At 34.4% G+C, this 18,293-nt stretch overlaps 2 protein-coding genes across 3 annotated transcripts in view; one reads left to right on the top strand and one right to left on the bottom strand.

Moving 5' to 3' along the window:
* The window catches only part of LOC142339250 (dolichyl-diphosphooligosaccharide--protein glycosyltransferase subunit DAD1-like), a 277,073-nt gene that overhangs the window by 169,477 nt on the left and 89,303 nt on the right, over positions 1-18,293 (bottom strand). The gene's annotated exons all lie outside the window — the stretch shown is intronic.
* LOC142339879 (putative NADH dehydrogenase) lies at positions 7,285-17,280 on the top strand. Its single transcript, XM_075390198.1, has 3 exons — positions 7,285-7,656; positions 8,300-8,535; positions 16,374-17,280. Exons 1-3 carry the CDS (start codon positions 7,331-7,333, stop codon positions 17,234-17,236), a joined length of 1,425 nt encoding a protein of 474 aa, XP_075246313.1. The 5' UTR covers positions 7,285-7,330; the 3' UTR covers positions 17,237-17,280.

Below are 18,293 nucleotides of genomic sequence, written 5' to 3'. Positions count from 1 at the left end.
TATTATCCTTATGTTGATGCTTTTTTCTTCGTCGTCAAATCAGCTTTTGTTCTTTCATTTGTCCAATTTTGGGGCTGAGTCTGGACTTTGTGAGTTTGATATCCGTGTTAACTCTTATTGGGGTGATTTTTTCTACTCGTGGGAATATTTTTTTCCGAACTCTCAAGATTTCTTCAGCTTACTTCAATTGGAGGCGTGTCGATCGGCGGAGAATGTCGAAGTCTAATTGAAATCTACTTGAGGACTGTTGTTATAAACAATCCATAAGTTAGACAAATTTGTTATATCAAGCTGCTACATATGAGATATTGATGAATTAAATCGGAGTTATTGAATTTTTCCTGTTTTTTCCATGCATTGTTATTTCATAGTGAAATGGATCAAACGAAATCTTAATTAAGCTTTTCGTTTGCTGAGCTGTTTTATTGCTCAACATTTTAGTCTGTGTTTTTCCGGAAGTGTATTAACACATTGCTCATATTTTCCGAGGTTGCTCAAATTGTTTTTTTGTCAAGTCCATGAGGCCAGTTCTTAAGATAGTGAGAGTAACTTTCTTGCTCCTGTGCCTTATTTTTGCTTAGCTACTCTATTAGTTAGTATAGATTTTTATTTTTGGCGTAACAGAATAGTAGCCTAACAGACAATTTTTTCAATCAAACGAGAAATCACCTGCGATGAGTGAGGTGATGAATTGAACTATTTGTCATGAAGACACTTACAATTGACAAAAAGTGTTAATTTGAAAGGAATACAAATGACAACCTTGCTTTTTTGACAAAAATTTGTAATTAACACCAAAGTTTCACGAACTATCAAAGTTATTAACTACTACCTCAAAATATAAAAATAACGCCCCTAAGACGCAAAATGTACTGGTTTGTTGCCCTACGGGCAGACAATTGCTGTTGCTAATTTCAATGCTCTTAATCATTCATCTGTTTATAATGAAACAGCCATAGGGTTTCTTAATCAGGGTCACCAATTCTTAAATTATCCATCTAAACCAACGATAGCAAAAGTTACCGCTTTTGTCGATAAAAAGGTGAACTGAACAACCATATCGCTTTCAATTAGTACAGGGTTCTGTAAACTGTAAACGAATCTGTTAGCTGTGAAGGGTTCTGTACACTTAAGATTTCGTGACGTATTGAATTTCTGGACATGGCGGAGAGTATAAGACATGAGTCAAATTGCACTATATCCTGGATATTTTAACATTGTCCGAGATTCTATTTATCGACCTCTTTAATCATTTTGGAACCGTTTAAAATAATTTGAATTGGACGTTTTTTCTGTACACGGCAAATCGGAAAGCTTCAGAATAATACACAGATGTTGATCCATAATATTTCAAATGCAAATCTATTTTTAACAATGATGGTTTTCATCATATTATTTATCTTTTCAGAAATGTTTATTTGTATAGTTCATTGATAAGCCTCCTGTCTTTCACTAATGAAATCTTTAGTTTTTCGAAGTATATTAGACTACTAGCTTTTGATTTTTCTTATTGCTTGTGTTATGAAATAATTGCTTGTGTTACGAATCAGTCTTGTAGGCTTGGCGTTTGGAAAGAACACTCAAAATATTTGCAATATTTTACCCTGCTGTTAAAATTTTTAGAAATACCATTTCGCATAGTCATGCTGAAGTGGAAAAAATTATGAACTAATCATTACAGTCATGCCTCAGTGGCTCGTAGGACTGGATTTGAAACTATCTTAACCAATTATGAGATCAAATTAAACAATGGATTTTGATCAAACTTGCTCTAGTACTGTAGGTAAAGGGAATGATTTTATTATGGCACATTGGGTGGGCATTTAGACCTTGGGTAAAATGATATGTAACGAAAAAGCTTCATTTTTAATTGCTCTCAAATAAAGTTTTTAGCAATAATGTTAGTCCTATTGACCTTTTTGTATGCGATTTTTCGTATTACCAACTTTTAGCGTCTAATCATTGGACTTTTCGTCCTCACGAACGTGATAAACAGGTAAAGCCGGGAGGGAATTAAGTTCTCTTAGAGCACTCCGAACACCCTTCCCAACTCCACCCGCAGCCCCCACTGCCGCCAACTCCCATGCTCAACCAGCCCCCCTCTAGATTAAGTTAATGCTAGCCTCTTTAGGCTGCAGCTAGCTACCGACGAAGCCAGTGATTTGAGAGCATCTATTCGTCCAATGTTAGTCGTTTAAGTTCTGTGATTCTATAATGCGTGAAGGCCTACAAGCAAAACTATCCATTAAGACTGACCATTACTTCAACTTTTCATTAATGTAATTCATGAACGGATAGTTGGCGTACTAATCAGTTTTTAATAGCCGCACAGCGATAGCTGGGGCTATTATTGGCCTTCTCTTGGTTTTTACGACTCGAAGAGGAGTATTGGTTTTCTTTAGGTTTTTTTTTTTTACCGGAAGTACTATTCGTTCAGACGATGTTTTGACCTGAACGCGAAAGTGAGTAAAATTGCAGTGAACTAATTTTTTCTGAGCGAGAGAAGTTTTGTGATCATGCGCTGCGTTTAGTGAATGACTTTTTGACTTTGAAAAGTAGTTTTTGACTGAGTGGCACATATAGATAACGGTTTTTGGCCGTTTTTTCGTCCAAGTGCCCCTTTTTTTGCGTGCAGTTTGCTTTTTTGTAGAAATAATTTTTATTGGATGCTATATTGAAACGTAAACCTCGGAAATTGATACCACAGTGTTTCGCAGAGCCTGAAAATGCGTTTGAAGTTCAAAATTGTCACATATTTCTTGATTTTTTAGTTAATTTTTGTCTTTTTTTCTAGTAATTTCTTCATTTTTTATCTTTCAGCCGTCTTTTTGTCAAAAATCAGTTAACATAGGATCGTCCCTTTGATAAATCATATACTCAACGCCTCTTTCTATCTCCATGTAATTTTGTTTTATAAAATTGTACATATGCTAATCCGATTTTGGTAGTTTTTTTCCAATTGTTCTCAGTTTGTTGTTTGTTTTTTAGTTTTAATTACTAGCACTAGTATTTTTGTGCAACATGAGAGACTTAAATTTCGTTCAATAAAAAATCAATCATATTTTGGCGTTAAGTTTTCGAAAACCTTTTTTTTTAATGAAATTTTTTTTTCATAAATGCGGTCTGAAAAATTTTGAACATTTTTTTGCAAAATGTTTTGTAGGTTTGAATTCTGATTTTGCCTTTTTTTGTTCCGTTCAGGATGATAGGTCTTTGTCTCAGATGTCTCGTTGTTTTTACTATGTCTCGAATGCTGAACATTAAAATGTAATCGTTTTCTTCATTTATTTTATTTTATTTTTAACTTTCAAAAATCAACAATTAGTCTTTTTGTTACTGTGTTCCTTACATTCTGTCCATAGTTTTCACCTTCTAGTTTGTATCATTCTGGCTTTGTCCTTGCATCTACATTTTTATTCGTTTTTTGATTGTTTCAGTTGTTAAAAATTGAATATTTTCAGGTTTTTCTTAGATTTTCATTTCTTTGGTTTGCAAATGATTTCATTCATCATACATTAGTCCTGAGAGTTTGCTAGAAAACTTATTCCAAAAATTTCTGCTTATTACTACTGCTTATTGCAGTTTTCTTCAGTCCTTGTTATTGTCTTTAAACAATGTTTTGCCTTTGATTTATTCTGTTGCTTGTGTTTTCTATTAATTTATTTTTCGAATTAGTATGAAATCATGTTGTCTGGAATATATATATATCAAGGAAGAAGTATGTGTTGTTTTTGACTTAATTGCAGTGATTAGAAATCTAATTGTAGTGGTTTTCCGATTCTTAAATTTGCGCATTATTTTTGAAAAATTTAACTTAGTTTCTATGGTTATTATTTGCCGTCTGCTTACGCGACCTTGAGAATCATGAGTTATTTGAGGGCAATTGATAACCCTGTCAGTTTTTTCAGGCTATTGGTAATTTGGCCATCCTATTCATGTCGCTCTTTTTTAACGTTGCCAAACGGTTTCAATAATATAAAATTTTGCTGCATTTTGTTTTTCTTGGTGATTGTTGTTTAAATTTCACTAATTTTTAGATCAGACCTCGGGAGGTAATGAGTTAAAGGTTTAATACAAAGGATAAAGACTTCAGCTGCATTTACGGTTTTTGTGTAGTTTTGTTGCTTTGAGTCGCTTCCGGAATTCTTCCGGCTATGTTTTTTTTATTTCGCCGTCATGATTTTTGTTACGACCATATGACGTCACAGCCACTTTTTGTTCAATCGTTCATGCAATTTCAACTGAATCGCATGTGTGACGTCATTTTTCGCTCTTAGTGGAGCGAATTTTTTCTTTTTGTTCATGCGCGTGATTAAATTTTTGGTCACACTTGACTTACCTCACTCTCAAAAATGACTTCCTCAATTTGAAATTGACTTTTATTTACTTTAATTCAAAGAGATAAGGTCAAGTGAATGTGTGTCACTCTAAATGAAGGTTATTTGAGAGCAGCTAATAGAGGCAGCAAAAACTTATACAGATTTTTAATCAAAATATAACAGATCAGCCTTCAATGAAAAGACAATGTTTTTGGTCTGTCTTTTTTACTGTTTTTTAGGCTGCCGATCTACAAATCTATTGCGGCTATTTTCTGGCAATCTGCCAGCTATGTTGATTATAATCGTAGTTATCTTATATCAACGGATAAAAAAGACGTACTTGGAAAAATAAGGAGCGCTAAGAAGATAGCTGGATAAGCCCATAACAATCAGCTGAATGGAGTGTCTGCGAAAGAATTAAACTCTGTATTTTGAGATATTTTGAAAACCTTGTTACCTGTTAGAAATGTATGTTAACAATTTTTCGCATATAAAAATTGAAAATGAATTTTTTTGTAATTTTCATATTGGAAAGGGTGTTAAAAATTGTTAAACACTGAGCTGAACAGTACCCACAGAAAATTGAATCTGAATAATATGGGAGTGGCAGGCAGAACATGACAATATTGTTTTTTTTTCTGCGTGTTTCTCCTTGACCGTGCGTGAAGCCCAGTGTTTTTTGTTCCAAACAAGTTTGTTCCATTGACAAAAAATTACCGGTGTTGAGATATTTCTGAAAGAAGCGGATTGTAGGAGGTTTCTCGGGAAATTTCAAAATGCGGGAAACTTTGGTTTCTTTTTCTTGGCCATTACCCTATGACTTTGATACAAAAAAAAATGTTTCTCCTAGCTCTGAAAATGAGCAAATTTGGAAAGAGTTTTGATACGGAACATCGCAGCCCTTATACAAAAGAGTAGTTTTAGAATTCGAGATAATTGGAAAAATGAATTCAAATTGAGAAATAAGCCAAGAGAACTCTTTGGCCCAGAAGTGGAGTTATCTGAGCTGAATGCTTGTTTCAGGGGTTGGAAAAGTATTCGGAGTGATCTGTAAGAACCTAGAAGAGCTGTTGATCATTATTTAAATCCGTTATTTAATTCAGTTATTTAAAATTATTAATTGGGGAGACAATCGAGACCTATCAATGTGATGTCTCCTGAGACTAAATTGACAATAAAGTCTTCTTTCAGAAATGTGAATGTGAAAAGTGAAACAACTGACTTCAATTATAATTGGCTGAATGAATGTCTGGAGAAAGCATCAGATTAAAGTGTTTGAGTGTACATTGAAAATGACGTCATTAGTGCAGCTGAGGAGGAGTATGAACAGAGGCCTGTTCCGGAGAGGAGCTGTGACGTCACAAAGTAGGAGTTACGCAACTGTGGAAAGAGGAGAGGGGAAAAGACGAGAGGGAGAGGGTGGTTGTGTTGGGAACTGGATGGGCCAGCTACTCGTTTGTGAAGACCATTGATAGGAAGAAGTATGACGTCACAGTAGTCAGTCCCAGAAACTACTTTCTGTTCACTCCTCTTCTCGCTTCCACTACTGTTGGAACACTAGAGTTCAGGTACATACACTCACATTGATCATTCACGCAGTATTAGAGCTTGTTTTACTATAGCACTGATTGAAGTTGATTTTCGGACAATTAACGTCTAACTTATGTTTTTTTTGATGGCTTCGTTTTGTTTTAACTTGGGATTTTTAGCAATGAAAGTTTCGGGGTTAACGGGTTCCGATTTTTCGTTGCTGCAAGTATCCCCGTTATTACTACTTTATACTATCGATAACATAGCCATTATTGTGAATTCATTTGAAACATGAATTTAGGAAGTGAAGATAGTTCGTATATCAATAGAGAATTGAACGATCTTAACCGAGAAATCACAGCATCTGATGATAATCGCACTTGAACTTTCTCATTGGTTCTCTTGGAACTTTTTTGATGAGTATTTGAGAAGGAAAAGTAGCAAACAACGTGTAGGTCAAAACTTTCCAGTTGAGTGTACTATGTCTGTTCATCATAGGCTATCATTTGCAAAATTACGACAGGCAATGATTAAGAATGATTAAGTTAAAAGTCTTTTTTAACGTTGCCAAACGGTTTCAATAATATAAAATTTTGCTGCATTTTGTTTTTCTTGGTGATTGTTGTTTAAATTTCACTAATTTTTAGATCAGACCTCGGGAGGTAATGAGTTAAAGGTTTAATACAAAGGATAAAGACTTCAGCTGCATTTACGGTTTTTGTGTAGTTTTGTTGCTTTGAGTCGCTTCCGGAATTCTTCCGGCTATGTTTTTTTTTTATTTCGCCGTCATGATTTTTGTTACGACCATATGACGTCACAGCCACTTTTTGTTCAATCGTTCATGCAATTTCAACTGAATCGCATGTGTGACGTCATTTTTCGCTCTTAGTGGAGCGAATTTTTTCTTTTTGTTCATGCGCGTGATTAAATTTTTGGTCACACTTGACTTACCTCACTCTCAAAAATGACTTCCTCAATTTGAAATTGACTTTTATTTACTTTAATTCAAAGAGATAAGGTCAAGTGAATGTGTGTCACTCTAAATGAAGGTTATTTGAGAGCAGCTAATAGAGGCAGCAAAAACTTATACAGATTTTTAATCAAAATATAACAGATCAGCCTTCAATGAAAAGACAATGTTTTTGGTCTGTCTTTTTTACTGTTTTTTAGGCTGCCGATCTACAAATCTATTGCGGCTATTTTCTGGCAATCTGCCAGCTATGTTGATTATAATCGTAGTTATCTTATATCAACGGATAAAAAAGACGTACTTGGAAAAATAAGGAGCGCTAAGAAGATAGCTGGATAAGCCCATAACAATCAGCTGTTTGTTATCGAGACCTATCAATGTGACCTATCAAACTTGAAACAATCGAGACCTATCAATGTGATGTCTCCTGAGACTAAATTGACAATAAAGTCTTCTTTCAGAAATGTGAATGTGAAAAGTGAAACAACTGACTTCAATTATAATTGGCTGAATGAATGTCTGGAGAAAGCATCAGATTAAAGTGTTTGAGTGTACATTGAAAATGACGTCATTAGTGCAGCTGAGGAGGAGTATGAACAGAGGCCTGTTCCGGAGAGGAGCTGTGACGTCACAAAGTAGGAGTTACGCAACTGTGGAAAGAGGAGAGGGAAAAGACGAGAGGGAGAGGGTGGTTGTGTTGGGAACTGGATGGGCCAGGTACTCGTTTGTGAAGACCATTGATAGGAAGAAGTATGACGTCACAGTAGTCAGTCCCAGAAACTACTTTCTGTTCACTCCTCTTCTCGCTTCCACTACTGTTGGAACACTAGAGTTCAGGTACATACACTCACATTGATCATTCACGCAGTATTAGAGCTTGTTTTACTATAGCACTGATTGAAGTTGATTTTCGGACAATTAACGTCTAACTTATGTTTTTTTTTGATGGCTTCGTTTTGTTTTAACTTGGGATTTTTAGCAATGAAAGTTTCGGGGTTAACGGGTTCCGATTTTTCGTTGCTGCAAGTATCCCCGTTATTACTACTTTATACTATCGATAACATAGCCATTATTGTGAATTCATTTGAAACATGAATTTAGGAAGTGAAGATAGTTCGTATATCAATAGAGAATTGAACGATCTTAACCGAGAAATCACAGCATCTGATGATAATCGCACTTGAACTTTCTCATTGGTTCTCTTGGAACTTTTTTGATGAGTATTTGAGAAGGAAAAGTAGCAAACAACGTGTAGGTCAAAACTTTCCAGTTGAGTGTACTATGTCTGTTCATCATAGGCTATCATTTGCAAAATTACGACAGGCAATGATTAAGAGATTGAGTATCTTTTTTATTTGATATATTATTATAGCGAAATTTTTCTCACGGACAAATGATGCAATCCTCTACCTCTTATTTGTTTCGGTTAATTCTAAATTCCGAATTTTAGAAGCTATAGTTTGCGTGAGTTGATTTTTAGGTCGATAATTGAGCCGATTCGGAATATCGGATTCACTGATGCTGAAAAATTTCACTTAGCACATGCAACTTCAATTGATGAGGAGAGCAAATTAGTGCACTGTAGAAGCAGTGTCAAGCCAGATGTAGAATACTCGCTCCCATTTGACAAACTGGTCGTCGGAATAGGCTGTCTGTCCAACACCTTCAACATCCCAGGAGTTCAGCAGCACGCTCTATTCCTCAAAGAGATACAGGGTAGTAAAAGTGTCTGAATATGCCTGAAAACTAGGCAAAATGTCATTGTTTTCGAATAATGCTGGGAATAAAACAGATTTGTCTAAAACGGTGCTTTAAAAGTCGACAACTATTAATTTTAAGTTGTGATATATCCTTTTATCTGCGAGATGATATCAAATATAACGCAAAAGAAATGGTTTAAATGTATTAATTTGGACCTAAACTTGTGATTGTTTCAAAAAATCATGATAACACAAAGGACAAAAACGAAACGCGCAATAATTGATTGATAAAAAGAGCTTTGGTGACCACTATGATTTCTTTGTGATTCTTTATTCGTTTGACTTTTTGGTAATCGGTATCGTTGTCAACTTTTATAGTTCCTAGTGTCCTCTCTTCGCCAGGTCGTCTCAACTTTAGTCAGTTTCTAGGGCTGCTCCTGGTCGATTTTTGGTCGCTCTTTTGTACTCAAGTCCTACTTTACGCATGGGCATTTTTTACGCATGGACATTTTTGTCTTCTTGATTTTTTTCTGATCCTCTTGTATTGTAGGTTGGTTGTGCTTTTTATGCATAATCTATCTCAGGAAATTTTAAAAGCTAATTGTTTCAGAAAATTTTAAAAGCTAATTGTTTCAGCTAATTTGCACCAAAATCAATAGGTTGAGATGTGTACCAGCTTGACGGTCTCCAGAAGTATCTTTTGCGAATCTTTATTCAATGTTAAATATCTTTTTAGTGGTAAGGCTGCCCGACTGTTGGCTGGAAAAATTTCTGTCGCTATTAGCGAATTGTTTTGAGAAGAAAAATGAAGTGTTTGCGAATGGAGTATTTGCGGACATTTGTCAACGCAAAAAGTACGGAACCTATTGAATGCTATATCAGATTTCAATTTTTTTTATAACTGCGAAGCTGTAAGCTGAGCGTAGCTATATTGCGGTGCTCTTGGTTTTTACGACTCGAAGAGGAGTATTGGTTTTCTCTCGGTTTTTTTTTTTTACAGGAAGTAGATTTGTTCACGCGGCATTTTGACCTAAAAGCGAAAGTGAGAAAAGCTGTCTTGGTGAACAAATTTTCGCTAAGCGAGAGAAGTTTTTTGATCATGCGCTGCGTTTAGTGAATGACTTTTTGACTTTGAAAAGTAGTTTTTGACTGAATGGCATATATAGATAACCGTTTTTAGCCGTTTTTTCGTCTAAGTGGCCAATTTTTTTTGCTTGTAATTTGGTTTTTTGTAGAAATAATTTTTATTCGATACTATATTGAAATGCCAACATCGGAGATTGATGCCACAGTGTTTTGCAGAGCCTGAATATGGGTTTCAATTTGAAAATTGGCACATATTTTTTGATTTTTTAGTTAATTTTTGACTTTTTTCTATTAATTTCTTCATTCTTAGATCTTTTAACCGTCTTTTTGTCAAAAATCAGTTCATTTGGCAAATTCCCTTTGATAATTCATATACTTAACACCTCTCTCTACCTCGGTGTGTTTTTGTTTTATAAAATTATACATATGCTAATCCGATTTTGGTAGTTTTTTCCCGATTTTTGTCAGTTTTTTGTTTGTATTTTGATTGTAATTACTAGAAATAGTCTTTTTGTGCAATATGAGGGACCTTAATTGCGTTTTAATAAAAATTCAATCATTTTTTGGAGTTCAGTTTTTGAAAAACAGGTGAAGCTGCAAATGCAGTCTTAAAAGTTTTTTGATAATTTTTTTTTTGCAAAATGTTTCAATGTTTTATATTTTTGAGTTCTGCTTTTTCCTATTTTTTCTGTTCTCTTCAGGAGGATAGATTTTTGTTTCGGATGACTAGTTATCTTTTCTAGGTCTCGAATGTTGAGCAGTGAACTGTATTTGTTTTTCTTGATTTTTTAATTTGATTTTTAACTTTTTAAAAAACAAGAATGCTTTTTTGTTACGGTGTTCCTTACATTGTGCCCATATTCTTAAAATTCTAGTTAGTATCATTCTAGCTTTGTCCTGGCACCTATTTTTATTTTTGGTATATTGATTTTTTCAGCTTCCATTTTTCATGAAAGCAGTATTAAAAGTTTTTTTGACCTTTTTCTGTAAAATATTTAATGTTTCGTATGTTTGATATCTGGTTTTTCTTATTTTTTTGTTCACTTCAGGAGGATAGATCTTTATATTGGACGACTAGTTATCTTTTCTATGTCTCTATGCTGAACAATGAAATGTATTCGTTTTTCTTGAATTTAATTTTTTTTTGACTTTCAAAAATCAAGAATCTGTTTTTATTACGGTGTTCCTCACATTGTGTCCATGTTCTTATCATTCTAGTTAGTATCATTTTAGTTTTGTCCTGGCAGCTTTTTATGGCACATTTATTTTTGGTTGTTTCAGTTGTTAAAAAATTGAATGATTTCAGCATTTTCTTAGATTTTCGTCATTTCTGTTTGCAATTGATTTCATTCAAGACAAGGCAGTACTGAGAGTTTGCTAGCCAGCTTTTTCCAAAAGCTCTACTTAATACTATCTACTGCAACTTCCTTCCGGCCTTGGTGTTAATTTAAACGATTTTTTGCCTTTGAACATTTTTCTGCTGCTTGTCTTTTCTGCGATTATTTTAATTTTGAATTAGTTTTAAATCATGTTGTCTAGCATATGCAGAACACGGGAGAAGTATGTGCCGTCTTTTGTTTTAATTGCAGTGATTAGAACTGTAATTATAGTGGTTTTCTGATTCTTAAATTTGAGTATTCTTTTTTTTTTAAAGAAAAGATTTAACTTAGTTTCTAAGATTGTTATCTACCGTTTGCTTTTCTGATCTTTTTGAGATCAGAATCATGAATTATTGGAGGGCAATTGATACCCCTTTCAGCTGTTTTAGGCCATCAGTATTTTGACCTGCTTATCTATTTCGGATTTTTTAACGTTATCAAACGTTTTCAACAATATAAAATTTTGCTGCATTTTTTTCTTGGTGACAGTGGTTTAAGTTTCGCCAATTTTTAGATCACACCAGGGGAGGTAATGAGTTAATGGTTGAATTCAAATGGTAATTGCTTCAGCTGCAATTAGGATTTTGTTTGTGAGGTTTTGCGGTTTCGAGTCGCTTCCGGAATTCTTCCGGCTATGTTTTTTTGTTTCGTCGTCTGACGCTTCATTTTCGTTTTACATTTGTTCTAGAACATTCTGTCTCGTCACTGCTTAAATGGCTTTTTCGCGCTTGATTTCACGCTTTCTGCGTGACCTAAATTGCGGTTATTCAGAAACAGAATCTGTTCCTAAAACAAAGTTGATTGTCAGAAAACAGATTGTATGGTCCGACAGCCGAGTGGTTAAGGCGACTGGCTGTTAATCCGGAGATCGCCGGTTCGAGACGCGACAGGAAAAATTTTTTTGCACCCAAAAACAACCTCCTTTGAAATAAACTTGTAAGTTTTGTAGGCGGCGGCGATAACTATTATCAACTCACTTCTGTATCTTTTTCCATCTGTATTTTACGGCACATAAGTCTATTTCGCAGCTATTCAGGCAATCTGCCGGCTATGTTTTTACTTTGAGGACATATCACGCGCATTTAAAAGTATGGTGGCCCGGCATTAGTTCAACGACCGAAGAGGCGTCGTTTTTTATAATCATCATTTGTAAGAATCAATTTTCGAAGTAGAATAGGTCCAAAAGCGTCGTAACAAATTTGTGCAAACTTGGCAGTCACTCGCCTAGACCTACATTTAATTGTTCCGACCCCACTTGTGGGGGAAGGAACTATATACTCAAATGGGTTTTTTTTTTTTTTGTTCAGTGAATTTTGGCCGATCGATATATTCGTCGTAGAGAAATGTGAGTGGTATCATTAAAAAGCTGGTCCAGCGTAGAATTCAAAAGTAAAAAGATTTTTTTGAATTTCGTTTTTTTCGAGGAGTTATCGAGGATTGAAGTTTTGTGTGAACAATGGGATCTTTAGCATGATTGTTCACTTTTAGTACAATTTTCTTCAAACTAAGATCTTTTTTACGAAAACATTAATTCAAATTTCTATAAAAAGAATAAATTTTGAGTTCGTAAAAGTTGAATGCAAGGCGATAGAAAGACTAGTTCTGGTCTCATAGGGAAGTTCACTATCAAAAAAAAATCGAACTCTAATTGAGAGCCCTTTTTTTAATAAAACTTTTCTCTTTTTTGCTTTTTTAAGTCACCTAGAGACAAGTCACATTTTATATCGACGTTCTATTAATGACAAAACTCCTTTATAGTCGAATGAAGCGCAATGAACAAAAAACGTCGTTTTCAAGGAATTGCTCATGTTTTTTTTGGCTTCGATTCTGAGTTTTCGTAATTTTGAATGAAATTTTGAATTTCTTTTTGAAGTTTTACTATTTTTTTTGGAGTCCTATGGTAGGGATTCATTGACTAACAGTGCAATATGTTCCATAATGAGCATTAAGTGAACATGTCTATTTCATTGAGGGGGCGGCTAATGGCTGTTAAGACTTAAAAAATAATTTTTCGAATTTTTTTTTGAATATTAAAGAATCATAATCTTATTATAGTGAATTGTAAGTCAGTCCAGGGGTGAGAGCACCCTCTTCCTTCCTACTGCAACCAAAATTAAACTGGTTAGCGGTTTTATCTTCTATCTATTGGTTATATGACTTCAATGACAAAAAATTTCAATTTTTTAAAATTTTTTTTGGATTTTTACGTATTATTGGTTACTTTTGAAATCTTATCACATTATCCAAATATTGACAGTTCCCATTAGCTTAAAAACGATGTTCTGTGGATGACCAATAAAAATTTTAAACAAAAATTTATGGTTTAAATGGCTTCGACACGTTCTTCTTGCACTTTTCTACTGATTTTTTGGTTTTCTCCTGTTTTTTTTTGTTGTTTTAATAGTCATTATACTTACTGTGATCTCATAATGAATACCTATGCATGACAAACATAAATGTACTGCCACCGGGGCATCTTTGAGCGTTTTTATTGACTTCCGTTGAAAGCTATTGAATTTAATGTCTGTTAAAATAAAAATCATTTTTCGAAAATTTTATTTGAACAATAACAATTCCTAAATTTTTCTTGAACTGTTAGTGAGTTTCAGTATTGACTGGACCCACTTGCTTTTTACTGCGACTAAAAATATTCTGTTTAGCTGTTTTATCTTCTAGCTATTGGTTATATGACTTCAATGACAAAGATTTCAATTTTTTTAAATTTTTTTTTTGGATTTTTTGAATTATTGGTCACTTTTGAACTCTTTATCACATTATCCAAAGATTATTGTAATCCAATTGGCTTAGAGAGGACGTTCAGTGGATCACAGAGAAAGTTTTCAGAGAATAGCTAATGGTTTAATTGTCTTCGACACTTTCTTCTCGCATTTTTCTACTGAATTTTAGTTTTTGCTGTTTTTGTTATTGTTTTCTGTCATAAGACTTATTGTGATGTCTTTTTAACTATCTATGCATGACAGACATCATTTTCCTCCCTATGGGTTATATCTGAGCATCGTCATTGAGCTCCGATGAAAGATTCAGTTTACTGGCTGTTAAGGGTTTAAAAATAATTTTTCGAAACTTTTTTGAAATTCAACCATTCCTAATTTTTTTTCGTGAATACTCTTGGTCATTGTTGGTTCTAACAGAATCCATTTCCGTTCTACTATAGCCAAAATTAATCTGGTTAGCGGTTTTATCTTCTACCTATTAGTTTTAAAACATCAATGCCACGAGAATTCATATTTTTTTTGGGTACTTTATTTTGTTTTTCGATCCTTTTGAAATCTTATCACATCATCTTACTGCTGAGAGTCCCTATTGGTTTAGGGAAGAAGTTCAACGGATCATAAATAAAGTTTTCAGGGAAGAGCTTATGATTTGAGTTGCTTCGACATTTTCTTCAGGCACTTTTCTACTGAATTTGTGGTTTTTGCCTCTCTCTGTTGTTGTTTTCATAGTCATTAACTTGTTGTAAGGTCTTATTGATGAAATACGATTGGCAAAAAAACTTATTGTCCCCTCGAGGCATCATTTATTGTATATACTGGCTTCCTTTGAAGGCTAATGAATTTAATGGCGTTGATAATACGTGTTTTCCCGCAATTTTCGTGCGTCTAATGTATTTGTTTATATTTGTTGATTTTTTGAAATTATATTGATAAAAAAGGTTTTCCCATTGCTCCTGAAAAATTAATTTAAAATTGAAGAGTGTTTAGTGAAAAGTTCATTTTTTTAATGCCTTCGACCCTTTTGTCGCTCAATTTTTTTTCCTGAATTCGCTGTTTTTGTTCTTTAGGTAGCCGTAAATTGCTCACAGATCTCATAGGCTTGTAATTGAGGACTGAATGAATGATGTTGCTCGAAACATTCAGTATATAGCGAATAGGTTCTTTTCGTCAAATTTAACTTCTATTCATCAATCAGATGTCCCATCGAATTTCGTGTATTTCAAGAAATAACATATATATTGATATTATGTGCCACTGTTGTTTCGTTTTTCTGAACGTTTATTGAATGGCCATTTTTTGCGTTTCTTTTTCTGTTCCTTCAGAACAATCGCGTAATAACAGATCCCAATGGTTTTTAAATGTGGCCCAAGTAAACTTATTTAATCTTTCAGTATAAATCCTTCAACTGAAATAGCAGAAATAACAACTGAATTAAAAATACATATTCAGATGATAGCTATTGATTTTAATGGTAGCAAAGGTTTGTGTTTTCGCAAATCGTTTGTAATTTTTTGAGTTTCTCTTTAGTTTGTTTCTATGGCATAGTCTGACCACAGACGGGTGCTTTTGGTTTTGTAATGACTTTTTAGTAATTTATCAAGGATTTTTTTATTAAAAACCAATGTTTTTTAAGATTTTTGAATTTTCTTGGTGCAAAAAATGTTGATTAATTTTTAAGTTTCGCCTCACTGTTCGTTCTTTTTGTCGGCTTGTTACCTAGTCTCGTTAAGAAAACTTTTCATCTGCTGTATAGTTAGTAAAAGGTAAACTTGTGTAGTTAAGGTTTTATCTGACTGCATTTTGACGTTGTTACCAGGTGCTTTTAAATTTAGATATTCATTTTTTGCCGCCAAAATTTTGTTGGTGCTATTTTTTTTCTAGTCTCTTCAATGTCAGGTCACGTTGGTGCTGTAATGAAGCATGGCATTAGTAATTCAATTAGTAGATAGAATGTGTAACGATTGTTTTAAACTCAAACATCTATTTTTGTTATCTCTTGATTTGGTTGACATTTTAGTCAAAAATGTAGATGAGCTCGGGTCGGAACATCATGTGCGAACGCACATTAACGAGCCGCCTTGTCTTATAGAGGATTGAAAGGAATTCAGTTAAACTGCATGGTTGCGATCTGAAATTATAAGGAGTGAGTTTTGTAGGTGGTACGTATTCCTGATGCAGAATTTGAAGTATTTTGAATAATGTGAAAATGAGGCTCAAGATCTTCTGGTCATAATTCAATATCTTTTGTGTTTGTGCCCCATGACTTTTTAAGCATTCACAGAACCAAAATTTAATCTGTGATTTCAAATTTTAGAAGCCTATCTCAATTATTTAGCACGAGAAATGAGATACGGTATCACAGAAGAGTTTTAAAATTTCGATGTATTTTAAAATTTTAACGTTTGGGCGAATATTCTTGACAGTACACTGAATGCTTTTTTTCTAAATGTCGAGATACTGAAATTTTACGCGTTCAAAATCACTGATTTGTTGTGAAGGTTGTTTTGAAAACGGAAAATTATGTTTTAAAAAAGTTTTTGATCTCTAAATCAAGTACATGCAAGCTTTTTCCACATTTCTAAGTTGATAAAAATTTTCTTTGTTGGCTGAATACAGTTTGACTGTGACTCTGGATTTGCTCTTTTTGTACCAGGACGCGCAAGCTATCAGGAACAGAATCGTGTCCAACTTTGAGCTGGCTTTGGAGCCTGGACTGAGTGAAGAGGAGAAGAAACGTCTTTTGCACATTGTGATAGTGGGCGGAGGCCCAACTGGTGTGGAATTCGGAGCAGAGCTATACGACTTTCTGCTGCAAGATGTCGCCCGTCTTTACGAATCTGAGAAGAATTTAGTGCGCGTTAGTTTGATTGAAGCTCAGAGAATTCTGCCGTCTTTCGACTCTAAGCTGCAAGCTTTTGCTGAAAAGAAACTTAAAACGCGACAGCAGTATTCTCTAGTGCAAGATCAAGTCGTTAGAGTGACGGACAAATTTGTGGAGCTCAAATCGGGAAAGAGAATTGACTGCGGGCTTGTTGTTTGGAGTGCAGGATTGGCGCCTCGTGAACTGACTAAAAGTTCTGAATGGGCTGAGAAGAACACAGCTGGTCAAATAGTCACTGATCGAAAGTTAAAAGTGTTGAAAAATAAACATAGTGAAAATAAAGAAAAAACTGCAACTTGTGACAACATATTTGCAATTGGAGATTGTGCAGATGTGTTAAAACTTCATCTTCCCTGTACAGCTCAAGTGGCAGAGAGACAAGGTCGTCATTTGGCCAAATGTCTCAACAATCGCAAACTTACTGAGTTCTCCTTTACCTCTCTGGGAATGCTGGCATACATTGGAGACTACCAAGGCCTTACGGATGTGCCCAACGTGAAGTTGGGAGGGTGGGTGGGGTGGTTCGTGTGGCGATCTGCGTACTTGACCAGACTAGGTAGCTGGCGACTGAGGATGCAAGTGCCTCTTGACTGGACAAAGACACTCTTCTATGGAAGAGATACATCCAGATTATGATCCTTACATAAGTATTTTATGTGTTATACAACATTACCTGGGGGGGGGGGCTGTTCATATAACTGGCATCCTCTTATTTTGGACGGAAATTGATTTTTCAAAAATTTTGGGTAATTATTCCCATGGCATTGTGAGATGGACAAAAATATTCATGTCCAAATGGCCCTTCCCCTGCTGTTTGTTTTATAACACTTATACATGTACTACTAACTCAAGGAGCTATCTTTGCTTCATTACTTCCGCCAATGGCATGAATAGATCGATTATAACGAAATACAGATAAGAAGTAATTCATTTGTCTTCCAAAAAACCACAATTTAGGTAAGGATTGTCGGGCTCAATTTTCTCAAATTAAAAGTCAAATATTTGAAACACTTACTTAATATGAGGAAGTGTTTTGTAATTTGCTTTCTTTCAACTTCAATTTATGAATTGAGGTATTATTTCGCAAGTTTCTACGAAATAGGTTTGCACCCGTATCTCTAATTGTCTCAGCTTAGTTTTGTGGTATAACTACAGTTAAGGTATTGTCCAATTTGCATTAGCAATCAGTTTTCATTTTAGTGTTTTTCGCTCTCTGATACATTTAAGTCGGGTAGCAATTTGATATAAAATTGGCCGATCTATTTTAGCTTTGGTGAAGGAATGGGTGATTATTTCCGCTTTATTTGTCAATATCTTTTTATCTATAGACTTTTGAATTTGTTTGAATCTAGATAATATTACCTGAAAAGTTTACACTACTGTTAATTACGTTTTTCCATTCTTTCAGATTAGGCGAAGTATTAAAGGTTAGCTGGTCCCCGTATCATAAAATCTGTGTGGATATCATGTCTAAATCAAAGTTGCAATTGTTTAGGTGAAAAGTCATTAGTTTTCACAGCATTCCTGTTACCTTGCATCTTCTTTTTTGACTGCTCTGTAACAAGTTCCGTAACAATTATTTTAGTGATGTTGCTCCTTTTTATGCGATATTCCATTCGACTTATTTTTCGTCTCATCAACGAATTTTTGTGTTTAGTATCGGGATACAACTGGTAAAAATTGAGGGCATTAG

The sequence above is a fragment of the Convolutriloba macropyga genome, chromosome 5, assembly GCF_964194025.1.
Source record: "Convolutriloba macropyga chromosome 5, txConMacr16.3, whole genome shotgun sequence".
Lineage (NCBI taxonomy): Eukaryota > Metazoa > Xenacoelomorpha > Acoela > Convolutidae > Convolutriloba > Convolutriloba macropyga.
The sequence above is the reverse complement of the archived record's forward strand: the minus strand, read 5'-3'. Positions and strand labels throughout refer to the sequence as shown.

What these genes read in the sequence shown, in the direction of transcription:
- LOC142339879 (XM_075390198.1), top strand. Translation starts at nt 7,331, where the DNA reads ATGAATGTCTGGAGAAAGCATCAGATTAAAGTGTTTGAGTGTACATTG. An exon ending in GTTGGAACACTAGAGTTCAG is followed by an intron (nt 7,657 to 8,299) that starts GTACATACACTC and finishes GTTGATTTTTAG; the next exon opens with GTCGATAATTGAGCCGATTC. An exon ending in ATTCCTCAAAGAGATACAGG is followed by an intron (nt 8,536 to 16,373) that starts GTAGTAAAAGTG and finishes TTTTGTACCAGG; the next exon opens with ACGCGCAAGCTATCAGGAAC.